We start from the raw sequence: 24,110 nt of genomic DNA on the forward strand, positions 1-24,110 counted from the left end.
CGTGTCCACAAATTACCTGAAAGATGGCGGAAATATGTAGCTAGCGATGGACATTACTTTGAGTAAAGCACTTGTGATGTTTCTCTTGAAAGTATCATGTTTGATTGCAAAATCCGCATTAGTAAGCAGTACAACTGGTACTTATACCATCATATTCATATTTCAATCTTTAAAAGCAAATAAAATAACTAGGTTTGCAAGTATGCTCAGCCCTAAAGATCTGCATCAAGATAACCTCTTCTTTTCATAATTTGTGGGCACTTTAGATGGTACCAAGTAACTTCTTAATATAATTTATGTTGGGATTAATTATAGAGTTTAAATGTCTACTAGATCATCCAGTTAACATTTCTTCAACGTTGCTCCATCTTCTGAGTCTTTATAATGTACTCCTATCACCATAATGACTCAATTTTTAACAACTAGTGCAGAAAATATTCCGCTCTTTGTCCCACATCGTTTTTGAAAACAGAGGTTTCTGGGTTCTGGGTACAGCATTAGTGTTCCCTGTCTTGACATACAGGTGTTTCCTTTCAGGTGTGAAATCACTGCAGTCATACCAGGCTGATCACAAGATGAATGTAAGTGCACTTACCTGGCTTTACAAGGCCTGACTTGGGTTCCTTCTTATATCGAGCTGACTGGATGCTTCCCTCGCCAACCATCCCAACTGTGCATTTCTTCCTGGTGAAGTCTTCATCACTTCCAGGGCGAAAGCCAACAGGACTGTTTCCAGCATCCGAGGGCGTCTTCACAGGAGACACGGACTGGCTACTAGGACAGCCAGTGTCATCTGGAAGACAGGAACCAGCAAGTGTTCAGTGAGGAGGAGGAAATCAATGGTGGCTGAGAGAAACATACAGTGAGCCATGCACATAAGCACACACACCCACACACACATACACTTTGCTTATCAAGCCCCAGGCTAATGCCTGTAAATGATTCTCCTTTTATTTTCCATATTTTGGTCAATCATTTTAACAGAGAAAATATCAATGATCAAACCAAAAAACGTATATGCTTATATGCATAACCCATGGACACAGACAATAGTGTAATAAAGGCCTTAGGGGGAGATGGGTGTGGGATGGAGGGGGTCAATGGAGAATTGGACATTTGTAATAGTTTCAACAATAAAGATAAATTAAAAAAATAAAAGGTATCAATGATCAAAAAACATATTTTAAGGCAATACCTTATAAGCTTTTTGGATCAAAATTATTTCTGTAATATTCATGTTCTCAAAGCCTAAATGTTTGTCTCTTTTTAACACATTAGGTAATCTACTTTTGGGTCATAAATGTCCACGGATTTTTGATGGGGTTAAGTAATAATTCAGCACAGTAACCTGGATCATTAATGGGAAAGCTTCAGAGTTGTCTGTGTTAGAAAAAAAAGTTACTTGAATATTATTGACCACACCCAGTTTTTGATTGCTAACTTGGCCCATCATTTGGTTAACAGAGTAAGAGATAAGAGAGCTGGCATTTTGAGTTCAAGGAAGCAGAGAGAAGTGGTCCTGTTTTGTTATTATGTATATCCAAAAGTCCTGCTGTCTGGGGTAAATAGGTAAAATGAATTTTGATACTCAAAATGTTCTCTTAACTTCCAAGTTACAGATTATTACCACTGTCATTATTATAAATAAATATGCATGATGGGAAGTGACCTGTGTAGGTGCTTATTCAGTAAACAGGAAAGTTGTACTGCTGACTCCTATAAGTGCTTTCCACACTAATTAAATATTTATGATGGTTGGTTAATTCATGTATACTTTGATGAGGAGAATTTTACGGGAATTTAATGAAAATCAATATTACTTAAAAGTATGTCCACTCAAACTAATCAATCAGTGGTAATTTTCATTACTAAATATATCTTTGTTATACAAACATATTTTGATGCCAGAGTTACCTTAGTAACTAGTTAGACAAAAAAAAGAAGACATTTAGTAAAACTTTTAGAAGTATTATACTTTTATGAATATTAAAAGAAGTAAAAATAATGTGTCATCTATGAAAATCTATCTTAAAACTCCATAGCTTTACTGAAGACAGAAATAGAATTAAGCTTGAATAAAATATACCGATTGCCTGAATTTAGAATCCATCTAAAAAGAACTGCCATTGCTTCATTTTTGGCCTTCATTTAAGTTTTTATTATGAAATAGTCTAGTTCCTGGAATAAGTAAATTTGGAACTGGTAAAATGATTTATTTCTCCTAATATTCTTTTTTTAAAACTTTTGGACATAGTGTACATAGGACCTCAATAGTCTACTTCTGGAAGTGAATGGTGCTTAGTGCATTGCCCGTGCCTACTGCCTTTGCTGCTCTTTTCAACGTGCTATGTTCTTCCTGAACTCCTGAGTGACAGTGATGGGAACCCCTCCTGGCTACTCCTGCGCAGCTATTTCATGGCTTCTCATCCCTGTCTTTCTCTTACGTTTGCAGGTCCCATGTTTCACCCCGAAGAAATCTGAGCTCCTTCTCTAAAGGTGCAAAGCCTTTACCAGACAGATGCCAGCGCTCTGACAAGGCTCCGCAGGTCTGCACATTGCCTCAGGGGAGTGTCTCCTGGCTTCCTACCCCAAAGCAGATCAACCCAAAAGAATGCGGCCTAATCATTCAAAATTACCCATTGCCTTTAAAGTCTTTTCTTTATGAGTCGGTTCCATAAAATACTTCTTTAGAAAGAGAGATGGCCCAAATAAATAAAAATCCATGCTTCATATTTTCTACCCTAAAAAGTAATTTTTTCTCGGAAAATCTTAGACCCAAAGTGACACTATTAAACAATTCCTGGTGTTGAGAAACTATCAAAAGTATGCTTTAAATAAACAGAAAGCATATGTGTCCTGTTTGGTTCCATTATCATTTTGGTTAAAGTTAAGTAAGAGTATGTTTGCACCATGTCTTCAGTGCTAGTAATTTCGAGGATTAAGTGCTTGGGTCTTATTAAAAATTGGAAACTGAAATTATTTAGAATGATAATAATTTAGGGAAGGCTATAACAATTTTTCATTTTCCACTTACCTTTCATTAACATGTATAGCCAGTATCTTCAGAGACAGGTATTGAGAATAAAATTTTTAGAATTTTTTAATTGATTTTAGAGAGAGGGGAAAGGAAAGGCAGGGAGGGAGGGGGGGAGAGAGAGAGAGATTGAGAGAAAGAGAGAGAGAGAGAGAAAGATCAATCAGCTGCCTCCTGAATGCACCCCAACTGGGGATTGAACCTGAAAGCTGGGTATGTGCCCTGACTGGATATGGTGGATATGGAACCAGCGACCTTTGGGTGGATGGGACAATACTCAATCAACTGAGCCACACCCACCAGGGCTACCTAAATAAAATTTTAACTTTAGTTACCTAATACATCATTTGAATCACTACATAAACTAGTGTTGACCCAGCAGCTCTTACCTGTCTAATATTGTGCTTCATATTAAACAGGAAACCATAGGAATCCAAGACATGGCCTTTCATTGGTTAAACAAATATACCAGTATATCAAGCCTTAGCACTGCACCAGCCCACAGGTATTATGCCCAGTCCCATTCCGATGGCGCATATAAATAAGTCCAAATAAGTTGGGTCCATGGCACTTACAATGCAAGTGGTATTTCCTATACACTGGCAAGCCTATTAAGGCAAATTCATAGCCATGAAAATCTGTGAGCTAGAGAAGCTGGGACATTTGCCTGTTTTGTCTAGTGGGACCCACACTAACAAAGGAATCTGGCTTTGCAAAGGGCAGGGCCATAAATTTTCCTACCCCGGAGAGCACACATCAAGTTATGCAAAGTAAGGCCAAAGCCAGGGCCACAGAACTTCCCGTACGGGAGGGCTATCTCATCACCAGTGACACCTGAGGTATTTTCCTCCACGCAGCACTGAAGGAGTGGTTATTTTTTCAACGTCATGTTTAAGGCCCCTTTTCCACTCTCCCCCTTCCCTTTTCTTCCTCCTACTCCTTTTTAAATTCCCGGTCACAGTTGGAAGCAGATGACCAATCCAGATAGAGATAATCTCCTTTCCAAAAGTCTATGTAAAATATTCTTCATTCACATTTACCCCGAGAATAGCGCAGACACGTTGATGTTCTCTGGCTGCTCAGGCCTAATCTCCCACGAGCCAAGCTGCCTGTGGATCAAGCGCATATTGAAGAGATTTACTTATTGAACGGGCTTCGGGTAAACCCTTTGCCCGTGCCTTGTTTCCTGCTGCTACCTTCTTTCCTGAATCTGTCCTGTAGAATCCAGAGATTTAGAAATGCAACATTTACATGGTAGCTTTTGTTAGGTTGGTACAGTATGAAGAAATTATCAGTGAAAGGTAGTTCTACGATGATTCCAGGAGCAAACTGTCTCTGGGCAGGAAACGGCGGAAATCCTGAATGATCTACCCCAAAAGCATAAGTTGTTCCAAATTTCCAGAAGCGTGCCAGAGAAAAGCGAGAGCATTTTAGTCTGGTTTTGGCACCAGGGAAGCTTTGCTCCAAGGACTTTAGGAAGAGGGTGCAGAAGGCTGTCTGCATTGGAGAGGGAGGGGTTCTTTTAAAACAAATAGAGACACGTGTGCACACATCCACTCACACCAACTCTTACACTATTGAGTTTTTACACTTCTTTCTCTATTATTCATGGTAAGAGTAACTCCACCACACACACACACACACACACACACACACACACACACACACCAGAACCATGGTCCATGCTTTATACAATGCGGGATACATTTAAAAATATAGGATGATTTCTCCATGGGGTCAACATTTAAAATCCCACTAACAAGGGCCACTGGTGAAACTCAGGTAAAAGTGGCCCCTCATCAAGGCCACATCTAAATGACCACTAACTACAGTGAAGGAGACATATTTACTAGTACATGTCTTCCCTGATGTACATTACAGAATAAGTTATGTTGCTGTTGTTGCCCTTGTTTATTTGCTTTGAACCTGTCAATATGCAGGTCTGAAAACAGTAGAAAGAATATTCCCAGATCCAGGAACCCCCAGAAGTTGAGGCCTAACTAAAGTGTTGTAGGAGATATACCTGCTAACTAGTTTCCAAATTATTGTTAAAGGAAAAAAAATGTAAGGTCTGTAAAGACAGATGGGAAGACCAGGCACCGCTCATAGGTGGAATCTAATGAACAAAATAAACTGATGAACAAAATAGATCCAGAGACATAGAAGCATGGAACAGACTGATGAATCTCAAAGGGAATTGGGGGCGGGTGGGGAGAGATTAACCAAAGAACTTACGTGCCTATATGCATAACCCATGCACACAGACAATAGGGGTCAAAGAGAGGAAAAAGGGGGACATCTGTAATACTTTCAACAAAGAGAATATTTAAAAATTGTTTATCTATTTTTCCTCTTTGCATACATTACAGCTCTTTGAAAATATGGGAGATAATTAATAATCATATAATTACTCCACTTACAGTTCTGAAAAAGGTGTGCATAAGTATCTTTTAAAATAATTTCAATTTTATTTTAAATGCAGAAGAACTTATTAGTAAAGAAAATCTACTGGGGTTTTTAAAATTTTAACTTAATATTTTTATTATAAAAGTAATAAATCTCATTGTGAAAATCTGGAGTGCAGAAAAGTGCAAAACGCTAAAGAAAAAAATAAATAGTATTTTCCTATAACTGTACTAGCAGCAACAAATATTTAACAATTTGGCATATTTCTTATTAATCTTTTCTTAAATACATATGGTTGTATATGGTTGCTTGCTTTTTGTTTTGCTAAAATTTCAACACATATTATAGACAGATTTATTACTCTGCTACTGACCATTTCTCCCTGGAATTTGTTAGCCTAGAAAGAAAGCTATTAACAACTAACAGGAGCCAACACAAAGGGGTCCCAGTTGGCCAAAGATGGAATAATTTGGGCATGAAAAAGAATAATAAATGCTACCAACTGATAACCATTGAATATTTTTAAAAATCTGATTCACAGTCATACAGAAAAGAAAAACTAAAGAGAGAAAAAATATCCCTTTCACTCACAAGAATCCCAACCCACTGGAAATCATGGGCGGTGACCCAGGAACCATGCTATATGTTGAAATTTGTTAACTGATTTTAGGTGGGGGGGTGGGGGGGAGAGAGAGAGAGAGAGAGAGAGAGAGAGAGAGAGAGAGAGAGAGAGAGAGAGAGAGAGAGAGAGAAGAAAGAGAGAGAGAAAGAGAGAGAGGGATTGAGATTAGAAACATCAATTGAGTGCCTCCCATACTAGACTGACCTGGGATTGAACCCACAGCCTAGGTATGTGCCCAGCCAGAGAATAGAACCTGAAACCTTTTGTTGTATGGGACAATATCATCTCTGCACCCAGTCAGGGCTATTTTGTAATTATGTCTAATTAAATTACCTGGGCAACAAACATAATCGATACAGTAGAGGGATTGGTACCCACTAAGTCTTCTGAGTATCACCAACAACAGAGTAGGACAATAGACAGACATCATGCACCTTCTGATGGGATGGGAGGTGAAGCCCACAGCTCGCCCCATGAAGTATTCTCACCACAAAAATTTTCCCCTGAATCTATTCAACTTTCAAAGCTAATGTCCACCTTATAAAATACATGGAGAAGGAAGTAATGAGTTAAGTCAGGGCGTGGTGAACTATAGCCTTCAGGCCGATCCTAGTTCGCTGTCTGTGTGTGTGTACAGAATATCCCTGAAACACAGCCATGCTCAATCCTCCACACGTTTACTCTGGCTTCCACGCTCACAATGGCAGAGCTGAACAACTGTGACAGACATCATCTGGCCAGCAAAGGTGGAAACAGGTACTCTCTGGTCCTTTACAGAAAAGGTCTGCGGGCCTCTGGGTTGAATGATGCCATGAGGAAGCAAACAGACACTTCTGAGACAATCGGGGCCATTTCAATGTTCTGTATCATCAAGGAATTATGGTAAGTGCGTTAGCAGTGAAGATGGCACTATGTTTATGTAAGAAATTGTCCATTTTTAAAATAAATGCATGCTGATATATGTAGGTAGACATAAGATGACATGCTGTCTGGAGTTTTGCTTTAAAATGCTTAGCAAAGTAAAAAAGAAAAGAAAAGCGGGATAAATGTAGCAAATATGATGATCTGCTGTTGCTCAATGTGGGTAAAAGTGAATAAGCAGCATATTGGGAATCACTGCCATATTCTCTCTGCTTTAAAGTACGTTTCACAAAGTTTGAAAATATTTTATAAAAAATGTTAAATGAGTAACTTTAAATAGATGTAAACATTGTATTTAAAAAAAAATCAATTTCTTTTTGTGGGACACTTTAGGTTGTTTCTAACTTTCTCACTATTAGTAAAATTGCTTTAGTAACATTTTTACAGATAAATATTTGGCCAAGTTTTTTTTTTTATCATCTTAAAGAATTTATCTCTAAAATTAGTGGAATTACTAAGACTTCCAAGAAGTTTGAGACAACTTACATTCCTTTGTTATTGTATGAGAGTATACCATTTATTAAATTCTTGTCAGTATTGAATACGATTTTGCTTGCACTTTTGCCAAGTTAATAATGGAAAATATATTTCTGATGTTTTAGTTTGCAGGTATTTAGTTATCAGTGAGGCTTCCTGTCTCTCACATGTTCATTGGCCTTTTTACTGATTCTATGAATTGTTCATGTCCATTGACAACTTTTCTATTAAAGTGTTAAGAATTTCTTCCTGATCTGGAAGAAATCCTTGTATGTGAAAGGCATTAGCCCTTTGTCATCTCTCATTCAGTATGCTGTTTGCTTTTAACTTTATAATGTTATTTATTTTCAAACCTTTTTTATTTCTAGTTGCCAAATCTCTCCATATTTTCCTTTGATTTCTTTTAATGTTTTAATGCTTAGACTCTCTTTCTCTACCCCAAATCAACCAAATTTATATATTCTTTATTCTGTCTTTTTATAACTTACCTTTTCATCTAAATTTAGTTCTTTTTGATGAGGTTAGATGGTAACATTATTTTTTTTTAATTTTTAGAAAATTTTTCCTTTCCATATTACTGTGCAATGTTTTTCTGATGAAATTTCTATAGCAATGAATGTTTTTTGCAAAGCAAACAAAAATATCTACATATATTTTAAATCTACATTTTAAAATATTGGGATTGCCCAAAGTGTGTATATTTTATACACCACTTCCTAACATTTAACTAAAGTGCCTGACAACCAGGGCTGTGAAACACATTTGGTGGCAATTATGATGACTAAGTCCCTATTGACTCTCCTTGAATCAATTACACTCACGAATAAAACACTAGGTTCTACATGTAAAATATTTCCTGAAAACCCAAGAAACATCTCTAAAACTTTTGGTTCTAAATTTTTGAATTTAGATCTCGGAGCTCATTACTGAACTAAACAATTCCAGAAGACATACGTAAAAATAACAGGCAGAGGAAAACATGCTTTTGCCCATCATGTCTTGAAACATTCAGTTATGATTTGATGCTGTTCAATGTTCAGTTGCACATTTTGAGGAAAAAAATCTTTGCTATTTTAAGGAAACATTACTTAAAACTATATGGAAATGAATTGATTCTCGTGAATGACAGACAGTAATGTTTACAGACTACTTACTCATCCATTCAAATATTTGTTGAGTATCTACTATGGGCCAGACACTGTTATAAATGTTATTATTCTTACTATTTTAGATACTGACATTTTTGAAGATAGTCTGATGAACACAGATAAAATGCCACAGTTTACACTCACTGTTAATCTGAACCCTGTGAAATACCACAAACCATCCAAATGCATTGAAAAGAGGTACAGTAAGAAAAGTATTACAATGCACGGACTATAGGTAAGGTGAGAAATGTAACATTTATTAAATAGTTATCACATGGCAAGAACACTACTCTTTATCATATAATTTAATAATATGTTATTTTATAGGTGGGAAAACTGAGGTTCAGAGAGGTTAAGCGTTTTAGTCACACATCTACTAAGTAACTGACTCAAGATTCAAACTCAGGTTTGCCTAAATGTTAGGAAGTCCTTGTTTTTCTAACTACCACAAGCTAGCTGTTTTCAAAAATGTTCTATGCCTTTGTTCCAAGAGGAAACAGCAGCAACTTGGGGAGTGCGCAAATTAAAAACAGACAAAGGAAGCTGTTAAAAGGAGCCATCCCATAATAAGCAGACCACAAAAATCTGAGGCAAGAAACTCTAGATGTTTCCAGTTTTTCCAATATTCTTGCTTCAACACAGTAACCGTATAAATGCTTGCCATTCAAATAGCTTTGCATTCCAGGTTCCCAATAGCAACATTTGAACTTCTATTCCTTCATTTAATTTTAGCATCTTTTGGAGTGAGCATTCACAGGTCTATAAGGCTCTGAGCTAATTTGGCGTTAGCACTCTACAATGAAACACTCCCTAATTACCATTGTTGAAGTGTAAGAATCTCATTCATCTATCCATCCATTCATCCATCCTTTCCACAAATAATTACTGACTTCCTATACCAGCTAGTCTTCTAGATATTAGGGGTGTAATGATGATCAAGACTCTAAGAACCTTGTCATCAAGGAGTTCACGTTCTAGTGGTGGAGAGAGACATTTAATAAACAAGTAAAAAATACATAGAGAAGATTGTGATGTACTTACTGTTAATGAACAAATTGGGCGATATCAGAAAGACTATCTAGGTGGGAGGTGGGAAGGTACTTCCTTAGAAAGGTTGTCAAGGAAGGCCCTGAAGAGGCCATTGGAGGTGAGATCTCAAAACATAAGAAGCCAGTCATGGAAAAGGCAGGGGAAAGAACTCCAGGCAGTGGGAACAACAAGGAAGTGGGTGCATTGGAGAAACTGAAAAAAGCCCAGGAAGGCGGATGGGGAGGAAAGGATTGATGATGAAGTCGAAGGGAGGTAGAAGCCGGAGGATGTGCAGGACGGTGGCCAGGAATCCTAAGTGCGTATTAAGTGCAGTGGAAGCCATAACATGCATTAAGCAGATGACAACAATTTTGTTTGTGGAGAACAGGCTCTACTAGTTATAATATATCCAGCTAATATTTACTGAGTGCTACTAAACACTTAACACCGACCTTAACATCTAATATCCCTCTGAGATCGGTACAACTATCATCCTGCTGTGCAGAGGGCGTGAAATACCAGCACTAGCGTTTAAACCACCGGCCGAGTTCACAGCCAGGAAGTGGCAGGGCCAGGACACGAATCAAACAGGCTGACTCCAGAGCCTCCTTCTTAACCATGTGCCCTGTGGACGCTTCCGGAATGAAAACACAGAAGCAAATAAACCCACGAGGAGGCCATGGCCACTGTAGACGTGTGAGATGATGTGGTTTGACTAGGGAGATAGCACTGGACAATGAGAAACGTAGATGGATTTGGGATAGATTTTGAAAACATAATTGAAAGCATTCATTTATGACCATGAAAAATAGGAGGGAGAAAGAATGTCTGCTAGGTTCTTTGCTTCAACAACAAGGACTATGGTGGTCATTTCTGAGTAGGGGGTGAAATCCAGACTTCTGTTTTTGATAATGTTAAATCTGAGGCACAAATTATCCACAACTTTGGAGATATCAAATAGGCAGTGAGATAGGTGATCCTGAAGCTCAAGAAAGAGGTCAGGTAGCAGCGCCATCCTACAGGTGAGGGATTTACAGATGTGAGTCCTGGGGGTTAGGGGGTGAGGGGAGGACAGGAAGAGAAGAGGGCTGAGGCCTGGGGCCTGGGGCACTATCACATTTTGCGGACAAGGAGGTGGGGGTGAAGGCAGAAAGGTGACTTAGGACTGAGATGAGAGGCAGGAGGAAAATATATCCCAAGACAGGGGCTTGTTCAATTGCGCTGATTTTTGCTGAGAAGTTGAGGAAAATAAACGCAGACAAGAGAATGTTAGATTTTGCCAACATGGTCACTCACATGCTTAACAAGGGAAAATTATGGAGAGGGGATTTTGGAGAGGTTTTGCTCTGAAAAGGAGCCAAGAAATAAGATGGCAGTTGCCAGCTGATGAGGGGGTCAAAGGAAGCTTATTTTCTGCAAAAGATGTGTGTACTTGCGCATAGGTGTGTGCTGATGGAAATGAGTGTATGTGTGCTGATGGTAATTCAAATGATGCGCCTCCGCTAAGACAGGCAACCTCCATCTATAAAAATACCGGGGAGAGGGAAGCAATTATTTAATGAATGTCTCCCTGGTTTCTTGGAGACAAAATAATCGTTTGACATATAAACATTCCCAGGATTTCTGAGCTATTTTGGAGCCTTGAGTGCTCCTGTAAAAGTCATTCTGGTGCAGCCCCAGCAGTGCAGGAGGAAGTGAAGGCATGAAGTGGGGTAGGTTTCCTTTCCTTCCTAGAACTCCTGTTCTCTCTGAAATAAGGGCCCACCCCCCTGGTTTTCCTACCAAGAGTGAGTCATGCTGTCCAAGTTGCATGAGCAGCCAAAGGAGAAGGAATCTGGAGAGGAAAATACCTTGGTTCTTACATGTAATGTAGTGTGAGTAAGGAATCTACCCAGTTTGGGGGCAGGAGTTGCTGCTGCTGAAATTGGGGAGCAGGTTGCCTCTATCATTACCAGGAGACAGGTGAGCCCGGCAAGGGTGGTGGTGGGGCGCAAGCCTTTATTTCTCTTGCTCTTTCTTTCCTAGGGCATGATCTTTACAAAATAAGCATGTTACTAATACTTCCGATTTTCTATCTTCTTAGCAATATGAGTTCATTTGCCGTTTCCAAGCCATGCCTTTTCAAAGACTCCCTGTTTTTTTTTGTTTGGGTTTTGTTTTGCGTTGTTTTAGGTTCCTTGGCAGGAGAATATGGCAGAGAGGGAGAGGAAGAGGCAGGGAGAACTGGAAAGCTAGGAGAGCTTACTCTCCCGAAAACCTTACAACAAGGAAATGCCAAGCCACTCTAAGGACACCAGAGTTACAGTTGGCCCCCTTATAGAAACGTAAATACAGCCCCCTCCCATCTATTTACCTACACTGAGAAGCTGAAGATGGTGATGGTCGACAGGGATAAAAATGGGAGAAGGCTGAGGAAAAAAAAACAATGCTCATTACACAATCTGGGTACTCGCTACATTTTTTTTCTATTTGGAAAAAGAATTGTTTTAGATAACATATGTGTTATCATGGTATTTATTTCATTTTAAAGAAAGCAACATGAAAGAAAAAAGAAAGATTATGCTCAGAAACAGTCTAATTCCAGCGGCATTCATGAAATAAAATTCTGAATTTTGAAAGTTAACCTCACAGGTGAAATGTCCATCCACAGAAGAATGGCTGAGTAAGTGATGGCCTTCCGTAGAGTGGGACACGGTTGTCACTGCAATGGATGAGGCCACGGCCATGCACCGGCACCCAGTGACCGTGCAGGGACTGCCTGGAACACACACTCCAGGACAGGAGTCCTGTCAGTATTGTTCATCGCTCTACTCGCCTCCTAGGGTGGTCCCTCCCCGACCAGAGGGGTTCAATAAATATTTACTTAACACAACAGCAGGTTAATATAGCACAACCTCACTTGGGCAAAAAGCAAAACAAAATAAATCCCATAGCCCTGGCCAGTGTTTCTCAGGGTTAGAGGGTTGGTCCCTACACAAAAGGGTCTTGGGTTGGATTCTGAGTCAAGGGCACGTACCTGGGTTGCAGGTTCGATCCCCAGCCCTGGTCAGGGAGTGTTCAGGAGACAACTAATCAATGTGTTTCTCTCACATCAATGTTTCTCTCTCCCTCTCCCCCTCTCTCTCTCCCTCCCTCCCTCCATCCCTCTCCACCACCCCATCTCCTTCCTTCTCTGTCTAAAAAATCAATTGGAAAAAATCCTTGGGAGAGGATTAACAACAGCAACAACAAAATAAATCTTATGAATGTGACGACCTCCACTCCGACATGTGTTTGCACATTTCTATTACTTTTAAGTTAAATATATATATTTTTTCATGCTTGTTACTATATATAGTATATATATTTTTTCATGCTTGTTACTATATCTATATAGTAACAAGCATGAAAAAATATCCAGTCCTCTGAAACACCTCAGAATCAAGAGAACTGCAGGTTAAGATCCGCACGGTCTCAAGAATTCTGTCAGCATCTAAGAGGAATCCTACCTGCATGGCCAGGCCGCCCACACAAAAGCAGTGGGAAGGATGGCTCAGCCAGACAGGGAAGAGGAACCCGGAACATTCATCGGAGGGGGATGAGCTGGATGCTCACCTCATGCGCACTGGGGTCACTGGGACACTCGGTTTGGGTTTTCTCAAGAGAGAGAGCGGTCAGTCTGAACTGACGGGCCCCCTTCTGGAGCCAGATCGTGGCACCTGGGCAGTGGAGCGCCTGGGCATGAGGATGGCTACCCGCCCTGTGAGCAGCAGCTGGGTAGGAGTCTCTGCTGGGCAGAGGAGGAGCTGGGATGTGTCTCCAAAGCAGGAGACAGCCAAGCTGAGGAGCAGAGGCGGTTTGGGGCAGTAACTGGTCCAGGAGCCAGCAAAGCCACTTAACAACACAGGCACACCCTGCAGTCTTGCATTCCTGAAGTCACCAGCCTCCGCTGGGTCAGGGGGAGGGGACCAGCGCTTTCTCAGAATCAAAAGCACCTGTGGAGCAAGGTGGGGTGGTGGCTAGTGTCAGGTTGGAGTCCTGGGAAAGTGGGGATGTGGCTTTGTGCTCAATTCCTTCTTCACTTTGAACTGGGCTGTTGCCTTTCCCCACGGTTTTCAAGCGCCAGCTCTTTAGTGGAGCATTTGCTGATTTTCTTAGCAAGAGATTTCTCTCCCAGCTGCCCACAGCCCTGGGGGCATGGTTCTATTATGGAGATCATTATTATTATTATTTGGGTTTTTTGGCTTCACAGGAACTTCTCAGGACAGGAATGTTTTCTTCCTTTAATAAACCTATTAAATTGAGGACTGGGTATGGTTCTAGTTGTTTTATTTCCCCAATGATTTAATAGATTTTATTAAATGAATGAAAATACATCACTTATCCTATTCTCATAATGATGCCTTCTACCAAATAACAACAAATACTTACTAAGTAACTGCTACATGTCGGCTACTTAATAAGTATTTGTTCCTGCCTTCATGCAGCTTATAGTCTATCAGCCTCCCAGGGAATCAGGTAATTGAATATGAAATTTTAAAACCAGGTCATGTGGTATGACAGAGGAAGCCTCAAACCCCTGTGCTGTATTCACATCTGGCCTTTCCATCCTTCCTTACATGTCTTTTTTTTGGTCTACCCCAGTCTCATTACAAAGTTATCACTTCTTTACTATTTTCAATCTCTCTCTCTCTTTCTTGTGCATTTCCCTTCAGCCTGAAAACATTATCAAAATACCTGTCATCTGATGAACACCCTATCTTCACTACCTACGAAACACTTGTTTTTATTCTGTTTCTTCTTTCTCATCCCACTTTGGCTTTTTGAAAAACGCTGTCCATACTCCATTTGTCACCTCCCATTCACATCTCAGCCTGATGCGGATTCCATCCCCACAACCTCCTGGGACTGTTTCTGCCTAAGGTCACTGATGCCCTGGTGGTCTTCTCCCAGAGTGCTTCTCAGTGGAAACCTCCTAATCCTGCTGTGGCCTCTGAACCTAATGGCTTCTTTCTTCTTAAAGGTCTTCCTTTGGGATTGGAGACACTGTCACCCTTGGCTCCCCTCCTTCCTCTCTGAGTGCTCATTCTCAGGTGCCTTGGTTTCCTTATTCTGCCTACTCTTGCTTTCTCTCAGAGTGCCAGCCCTGGTCCTCTCATCTTCTTCCTCCATGCACTCTCTTCAGGTAATAGTGGCAACTTCCTTATCTTCAGCAACCAACATCTCTGACTTCTTTTCACTCCACACCTCAACCTTTCACTCAAATGCAACAGAGCCTAATCTGAGCTCACCAACCGCACTCAGTGGCCTTCTCCCAAGTCCTGCTGCTCCATTGGTGCTCATCCGGAAACTTGGACACAATCCTTTCTCCTTCCACTTGCCATTGGTGACTAAGACCCATATGCTCTCTAGGCCCTAATCCTCATACTATCATTTTATCAGTCTTCACTTAGACTGCCACAGTGGCCTGCCAACCAGGCCGCCCCTCCCATCCACTGCCCAGACACATAATCAGAAAGATCTCTTAAATTACAAATCTGGTCAGAACCCTTCTCTGCTGAAAACCCTTCATTGGGCCCGCAAGACCTTTGTGAATTGCACAGCAGCAGCCATGAGCCGCATCCCACTATTTACGTCTGCTACTTTGCCTACAGAGTTGGTAAAAGAGCCAAGTTTTTCAATTTCTGAATATACCGTTAGAAGGTATTCTGGCTACCATCCAGTTCTAGAGTCCCCCACGGCTGTCATCCACCCAGGCAGCCTCACGCTTTACATTACTCTCTAGGTCCTGTATGCATCCTTGACCTCATGGATCAAGTTCTGACCGGACCTGCCCACCTTGCTAATCTCATTTCATGCCTTTAACTTAGGTCCACTGACGCCAAGGCTCGTGTTTACCCACTACCCTAATAATGTCACTTCTCTGAATCCCTGGGCTTATGAAATGTGAGAGGCTAATGCGATCATAAGTGGAACAACAAACTCAAATTACCAGGAAGGATTGTGTGTGGGTAAAAGGGGCAGGGAAACAAAACAGGTGAGTGCAGACAGTCATGTGGGAATCACATTCAAAGATTTGCTCTCCATGTATTTTGGTGCCAGGGTTAGGGCAGTAAAGTAATAGATGTTTCCAATCCCTGTGTTTTGTGTTTTAATCTGTATGTTTTTAAAATATGTTTTTTATTGATTGCAGACAGAGGAAGGGAGAGGGAGAGATAGAAACATCAATGATGAGAGAGAATCACTGACCAGCTGCCTCCTGCATAGCCCCTTAGTGGGGATTGAGCCTGCAACCTGGGCATGTGCCCTGACCGGGATTCGAACCGTGACTTCCCGGTTCATGGGTCGACGCTCAACCCCTGAGCCACACCGGCCAGGCAATCCCTGTGCTTTTTTCAACTTTATAGCCTTAGCACACTTCCTGATTCTTAATAGCATTAAATAAATGAGTATAGGAAAATACATTTCTGTGGAAGTTTACAAAATTCTGAATGTCTTCCTCCTCCCAGGCCACAGTTTCTCTCTTTTGCTTTGTCTCTTTCAGTGTACCAACTATTCAGGGTACACGCAGGGCATACCCAGTATAGCACTTTCGGTGCACCCAAATCATCCTAGTACCAGCGAGAGAAAACACAAAAGAATAAAAGCCATGGCTCAAAATAGTAAATCCAGAAAGAAAGGATTCTATGGGAAAACAGAGAAAAATGTTTTCTCCTCCCCTCTACTTTTCTACTATTTATACACAAATTAAATCCATTACGTAGAGATAAATATTACTATTTCTAAGACTAATAGCATGGGAGTTGTAAATAAACAACGGGAAGCTGTAATTTCTAAGGACTGTGCAGGCATTTCCCTTGTCCATATGCATGGGTTCAAATGGCCTGGCTGGGCCCCACCTCCACCATCTTGATCCTCATTCATCTTGTGATGCCACCGTGGGCACACCCGTTGCACTTCTCATACAGAATCCCCAAAACCACACAGAGACCACAGATCAGGGAGGCTGACTTAAAAGTCATCTGGAAAACCTGTAAAATACAGATTCCTGGGCCCTCCCTTTCTGAGATCATAGGGTGGGGCCAAGGCACCCACATTGTAAACCCATTTTCCTGAGGGTTCTAAAGTAGACCAACACTAGACTCTGAAATTGAGAAATATTGTCATAAAAATGAGTAATTTGGGACATAAAAGATGTTCACATTGGGTGCCATAATTTGCTTTCGGGTATGGTCCAATTCTGTCATGATGGCTTTCACAGTCCCTACTGCTAAGTATTTTTTTTTAATTATTATTAAATGTCAAGAAAACTTTGCTCTTGTCCTCCTAATGGCAGTTACCACATCCTCACAGAAATAGTGCCTGTGTAACCTATTTCATTAGGCACTTATTTCTGTGACGGAGGCAGCTAAGCACCTGAAATACATATTATGCAACTGTGCCTAAGTCCTCTCCTCATTAAAATGATACTGAAGTCTTAGGGCCTTGGTTTTGTTTTTGTTTTTTTTCTTCACAGCAGGTTGGCAGTCATTCAATTATGCTGTAATTCGGTACTGCAGCTCACTTTTACTTTAAGCAGTTCATCTCAATTCTGTTCATTATGTTCAAAGGCTTGCTATATCCAGATGCCAAGTTTCCTCCACTGGACAAAAGCATGGCAAACATATTTCTGCTTGGCAAGGCCTGGCAAATTTTTGGAGGCGTTGTCATGCCGTGGCAGAGCACTAGTCAGGTTGTAATTTGCCTTAATTGTTCTTCCCACAAACAGCAACAATGATTACTTCTAGGTCATGGGCACTTGCAGAAGGATTTCTCCACGGCCACTGTAAAAACCAAAACACTTTCTGCCAACATCTTACTCAGGATTAGACTGAAAAGAATTTTGGATTCTGACCATTTAGTGCATTGATGGGGTAGATAGTTTTTAATGGGTTAAGTCATAAATTTGCCTATGTATCTGTGTGTGCAGATTAGAAACGTGGAAATAACTCTGAGAAATCACTGGTCTCCCATAAAACAGTGTTCTATATGCATAATTTGTTCCACCTGCCATGTTTACAAGGCACCCCAAGGAGAACTCGCTTAAAACCCAGCAATCCATCTGCCTCCCAGTTCTAAGGGGGCAATTATTGCCCCAACTAAGCGAAGAGGAATGCCCAGCATGCTGCTAACCATGTCAGGTGACTGATGTATGTGACTGACTTACTCACCCAGGTCATCAGCTTTTCTAATAGTGGCTGGAGTCGTGGTACAATGACAAACACAATTAACCAACGAGAGACAGAGAGAGAGAGAGAGAGAGAGAGAGAGAGAGAGAGAGAGAGAGAGACACCTAGATGCAGTGGGCCATATGCGGGACACAAGTCATAAATATGGATTTTATCACTTCTCATGGGAATGTTAAAACAAGAAACACGGGCATGGGGTTTGGGGGGGGAAAGATAGGGGAAATTTATGCCAAAACATTGGTTAAAAACTGATTAAAAATAAAAGGTAAGACATGAAAGCAGGTGTTTCGTTACTATTAACTGTATTTCCTTATGCTTGTATATTCTTTCTTTTAAAAAAAGTGTTAGTTAATATTTACTAAAAATGTATGTTTTATTACTGTGTACACAAAATAGGGCCTGGCCTCCAATATGTACACTATCAATTTAACTGTACCTAACTAAGGACTCAGTGACTAAGATGAATACCAACTGTAGGGAGTAGACTTTTAATAGAATGATGTTCGAGTACATTGCAAAACACACACACACACACACACACACACACACATCTTCAAAGAAATTCTGCTCATAGGAAGCTATTAAAAGAAGAGCTCTTTGGGGACACACCCCAAACGAATTGCAAAAGGTCACACACAACTCCTTCCTGAAATGAGATAGATACAACATACAAATTAGCATATAGAATATCAAGTCATTAAATGTTCCTTATCAAGGTTCCCATGGGAAGAAAGGGGGAAGGCAGTGGCATGTGGGAAGGAGCAGAGAAAAGTGAAAATGGACAGGTCACTTTGAAAACAGTTTCCCGTTTTTCAATTTCGCTGATCTATAAAATGAGAAGAAAAATTTGAGGGTGGGGGTGGAGAACAAATCCATTATCATGATTTTTTTCTTATAACACAGAGCCAGACTCTCAAAATAAAGGATAATCCTTTATATTAAAAAAAGCAAACTTTGTGTAAACTCCCTATTATCCTCCTTTTATATATATATTTTATTGATTTTTTTACAGAGAGGAAGGGAGAGGGATAGAGAGTTAGAAACATCGATGAGAGAGAAACATCGATCAGCTGCCTCCTGCACATTCCCTAATGGGGATGTGCCCGCAACCAAGGTACATGCCCTTGGCCAGAATCGAACCTGGGACCCTTGAGTCTGCAGGCCGACGGTCTATCCACTGAGCCAAACCAGTTAGGGCTATTATCCTCCTTTTAATAACTAAGTATCTTAGAATATATGATGCTCTTAACAATGAATGAAATGCCTTTGACACAGATTCGGGGAAAGAGCCTCTAGTTTGCAGTCCTTAAAAGATAATTTTCAAATTAAATTGCGTCTCCCCCTAATCCTGCATGTCCCCTTTTCCATTAATGAATGTGATGATTCACGAAAGAGACAAGCTAATGCAGAAGGACCACTGTAAGCTTACGAAGCTATGGTGGTAACAGACACCTCTAAAAAATTACAGTTTCATTCTAGCGGAGGATGGCTTTTGCAATGTTTGCATGGTCTCTGACTTACCTGCCATGATTAAGCAACCAACACATATTCTGGCCTTGGTGTTAAAGTGGCTGGATTAAAACCAGCTACTCCCATCTGCTGGTTGGACTGTTTTACATTTTCTCCCGCACTGCCTGCAGCTTTAATGCTCCCCACAGTACCAACCCATTTATTTCCCATCCACTGACTGACCTCCTACCTAGAGCATCATTAACACGCCCCCCAAGGCCTTGCTCCTGTCCGTTTTAGTCAGCGTAGCACTCAGAGTCCTCGTGGGGTTTGTCAGGGCTCTGCGGGAAAGGCAAGCAAAGAAGGAAAAAGCACCAGCCCGAACCTTGGGGAGTCACCAACACAGGAGGATGAGGCCCAGGAACGAAGGGGATCCCATCAGGAGACAGGATGCGAGGCTGAAGATGGAAAGGGGGGTTTACAGACACCCATCATTAGCTGCTTCCGCCACTCAATTCTCAGCTAGTTAGTGGCAGAAGGATCAATATCTACTTTCGATTTTCATGTACAGCATTATGGCCTTAGTGGGAGACGGGTCCCCTGGGAAGGAGGGGTGATCCAAGGAATGGGTCTTGGAGAGAGTGATTCATGACCCAAAGTAATAATTTTATGGGTTTGTCAAATGTATTTTTTCTAAAATATATTTGGAGTTTTTCTTTTGTTTTGACCAACTTTTCCTTTCTTTTTTTTTTTTTCTGATAACACTACTCACCCTGAAGTCAGTTAGAGAAAATGACTATGTGGAGAGAATATCAGTAATAAATGTGGAACTGAGTTACGTAAACAAAGCCATGTCAGTTCGAAATGATATTCCCTGGTGATTCCTGCGCTCCAAATGGAGCGAAAGCAAACAGCATTACATTCTGCAAATACGATTCCAGTTTCTAAGGATCTTAACTGCTCCAGCTGGTCAGTTTTCTTCCTTATCAAGCAAACCCATCAGTGGATTTCCATTTTAATCTAAACTCCTATCATTCCAATAGCAATAAATATTAAAATATAACATTTTGATAGAATTTCCTTTCAGAACCAAGCAGATAATCTAAAGCTTTACAAAGGAAAAAAAATAGGCAACAGAGTATTTCTAATATACAAGTTATGGATGGAATTCTTTTGTGAAAGTATATAATAAATCCAAAGTCGCATTTTAAAATCCCTGAAAAATGTAGTTTACCAATACTAAATATAATGAAATATTATAACCTGCTAAATTAGGGCATTAATCACAGTATCTTGATTCACATATTTCTTCTAATAATAGCTTAATCTTCAAATTACATTTTCCCTAAAAGTTCTAAAAATTATCCACTATAAAGCATTTTTCATTAATCATGAGATAGTCACTCATTTAATTTTTACCCAAATTCCTAGTACTTCTGAGATAATTCAAATCCTTCGAAGTCATGCGCTTCAATGAGTAAGTATAATAGGCTTTATCAAGTGACTATGGTGGGGTGGCACCTTCCAGAGCTATGAAGAGATTTGTACTTTTACCAAATATGCTCAGAACTTTAAGGAAACTTCCTTAATCATGTGCCAAAACTGACATCCCTAGATCTTCATACTAAGAACCATCATTTGTTAAGCACCTCTATAAGCCAGGCACCGAGCTAGGAGTACACTTAGGTATGTGGTTTCATTCAACCTCACAGCAACTCGACAAGGTAGGTATTACCATCCCATTTTATGGATGTAACAACTAAGGTTTAAAGAGCTTAAGCAACTTGCCCAAGGGCACACAGCTTGTAAATGGTGCAAAAGCCAGGGATCCCCACTCAGGCCTGAAAGATTACAGAGCCTGTCCTCTTCCCCTCTGTCAAAATTCCAAGGCCAGTCCTGGGATATGAACCTCCTGGATCCTGAGGTTTAGGAGTTGCTTTATCTTTGAGGATTCCACAAATAGCAGTCCACAGGCTTATAAAGGTTGTTAGTTTAAAATGCAAGCGGATATGTTTTCCATATTTAACAAAGGAATACATTTTTATTTTATTTTTATTTTTAGTCTCACCCAAGGATATCCCCCCCCCCCAATTGATTTCAGAGAGAGTGGAAGGGAGAAAGGGTGGGGGAGAGGGAGTAGGGTGGAGAAGAGAGAGAGAAACATCGATCGGATGCCTCAACCAGGGCCAGGGATCCAACCTGCAACCCAGGTATGTGTCATGATCCAGATGGGACCCGAGACCTTGTGCATGGGATGGATGAGTCTCCCATGCACTGAGCCACATCGGCTAGGCAACAAAGGAATACACTTTTAAACTGTCATAGAAACAAAAAGTTAGAATTTGCATTGTAAATTATCAACTAAAATAACATATAAAAACAGGTATGAAATTCCATTGGGTTGAACCACATGGAACTGCTGTATTGGTGGGTCAAGCAGCCAAAAAGGTGCAACCATAGACAATTCATCCTAACAACAGAAATCTAGTTCTAGACTCTCAGGGCCCAGTCCTGGTCCATTCGCCATGTACCTGCAATTCACACATTTCATACTCCTGGCCCATTCCCCATGTACCTGCAATGCACACATTTCATACTCCTGGCCCATTCGCCATGTACCTGCAATGCACACACTTCATACTCCTGGCCCATTCACCATGTACCTGCCATGCACACACTTCATACTCCTGGCCCATTCACCATGTACCTGCCATGCACACACTTCATACTCCTGCCCCATTCCCCATGTACCTGCAATGCACACACTTCATACTCCTGGCCCATTCACCATGTACCTGCCATGCACACACTTCATACTCCTGGCCCATTCCCCATGTACCTGCCATGCACACATTTCATACTCCTGGCCCATTCCCCATGTACCTGCCATGCACATACTTCATACTCCTGGCCCATTCGCCATGTACCTGCAATGCACACATTTCATACTCCTGGCCCATTCGCCATGTACCTGCAATGCACACATTTCATACTGTACCTGAACAGAAGCTGTTGCTGCTAATGGTCCTCCCTGAGCGCCCGGAGCTGCTGTGGTTGAACTCTCTGCTCTCTTCCTCAGAGAAGGGAGACTCGGAGGCTGGGGACACTTTGTGCTGCTGCTGGGGCAGATGGGGCCGAAGAATCAGACGGGGAATTCGGCTTCGGGAAAGCTCCTTCTCATGATGCACTCTCTGCTCCTTCTCAGAATCGGACAGAAAAAGAAAAAAGGAAACTTGTTTCCCCGTCTGAACTCTAGTCTCTTCCTTCTGGGCTCAGTTTCTAAGAAATCACATCTGTGAATACTGAATCTTCACCGAGTAGCCCTTATCTCTGTGGCTGAAATGAATTCCACTGAGCTAGCCCTTCTAATCTACTGAAAAGCACACACTCCACAAGGATGTGCACACACACACACACACACACACCATGTATTGGTCCACCCCTGCCTGGTATATATCTGACTCACCCTCCCACTGGCTTTTTCTGCCCCATTCAAGCTTGTGGCTGTCTCAAAGGCTTTTTATTACTCTCAGCACACTACTTGATTTCCTCTAGACTTCCATTTTGCTGTCCCTGAATCAGCAGTGACAATGTGACTTCTGTCATCCTACCTCCTCACATAGACCCTTATACCTGGAACAATCCTCTCCTGGTAGATCATGCAGCCTTATCTTCCAATCCCTCCTCTTCCAGCCCGGCTCTTAATTATTCATTAATATCCTGGTACACAAGGCTAGCTGCCAACAGACAAGCAAACAAAAATCCAATACTCTGTAAGATGGCTCCACCTTTTACACCATGGTCAGCTTTTGTTTTCCTACGGGATACCCACAGGGAAGAGATTTTTCTGTCTCCTTAAAAACACAGCATTAAATACAGAGGGCCATGTCTTGTTTTTTTTTATTTTTAAATTGCATAAGAAGTAATATCTTGGCAATGTCTTTCCAATTTTAAGGTGCTTTCCCAATGATTCCATTTGTCCCTTATCATCCAAGCCACAGAGAGAACACTAATTTATATCCCTATTTACAGATGAGAAAACTGAGGCCAAAAGAGGTAACTACAGATGCTTGGCCAACACAGCACATCACCTAGAAGCAGAACCCACGAAGCCCAGCGCTTTCGGGAGTCACCACCACCCTGCCTTAGTAAAATGGATTCCTAGGAGGAGCTCTTGGCAAAAAAAAACCGCCACTGCTCCCTCCAACCTCTGCCGCTGAAAACAGGCTGTGGATTAGGTAACAAACACTATTTCGAAACATGACCTCTTGCTCCTTTCCACGCTGCTTACCGGGAAGGGTCGCTGCCAAAGTAAACACCTCGGGGAGGCCCGCACAGGGCAGGCGTGGAAGGGAAAGCCTCAGCCCGGGAATCCTGAGGTCGCCCTGGCACCGGCACCCAGCCCACCCCGGGGCGCGCGCCCCGCCCAGCCTCCGGGTTTCTCCTGCGCATCGGGCAGCCAGCAGGTAGCACACGCCTGCCTCCCCGCCCGGCACCCGCAGACCCCGAACCGGAGCTGGGGCGCTCACAGCTGTCCCTCTCCCTCAGCCTCCAATACCTCAAATGCCTTTTAATCATCACACGCACACACAGGATTTCAATTGAGAGCTAGATCCCAAAGCCTCAATTTCGGGAGATGGGATTAACCCTCCAAAGGCAATCCTTCTCACCCTCCTGTCAACCCCCCACATCTGTTCCTCCAGTACCATCCACCCATCTCATCACCTGAGCAAATGGTCCTCTGCCTCCCCATCGTCCCACCACCCCTTGTCCCCGTTTGCCCTGAAACGCTCCCCCTCCACCTGCCCTCCCCGCGC

The 24,110-nt window shown here is 41.6% G+C and overlaps 1 protein-coding gene across 2 annotated transcripts in view; it reads right to left on the bottom strand.

Moving 5' to 3' along the window:
* The window catches only part of SYBU (syntabulin), a 72,258-nt gene extending 48,231 nt beyond the window's left edge, over positions 1-24,027 (bottom strand). Inside the window, exons 1-3 of one of the 2 annotated variants that reach the window (XM_006753912.2) lie at positions 23,585-24,027; positions 22,292-22,490; positions 596-793 (exon numbers count right to left, since the gene is read on the bottom strand). In XM_006753912.2, coding sequence (XP_006753975.1) covers positions 596-665 — 70 coding nt within the window. In that variant the 5' untranslated portion in view covers positions 666-793; positions 22,292-22,490; positions 23,585-24,027. Of the gene's footprint in view, positions 1-595; positions 794-22,291; positions 22,494-23,584 lie in introns of those variants that run through there. The other variant, XM_006753914.2, reaches the window with a different exon arrangement.
* Positions 24,028-24,110: the final 83 nt, after the last annotated feature.

Source organism: Myotis davidii, unplaced genomic scaffold, assembly GCF_000327345.1.
Source record: "Myotis davidii unplaced genomic scaffold, ASM32734v1 scaffold1012, whole genome shotgun sequence".
NCBI classification, from domain to species: Eukaryota; Metazoa; Chordata; class Mammalia; order Chiroptera; family Vespertilionidae; genus Myotis; species Myotis davidii.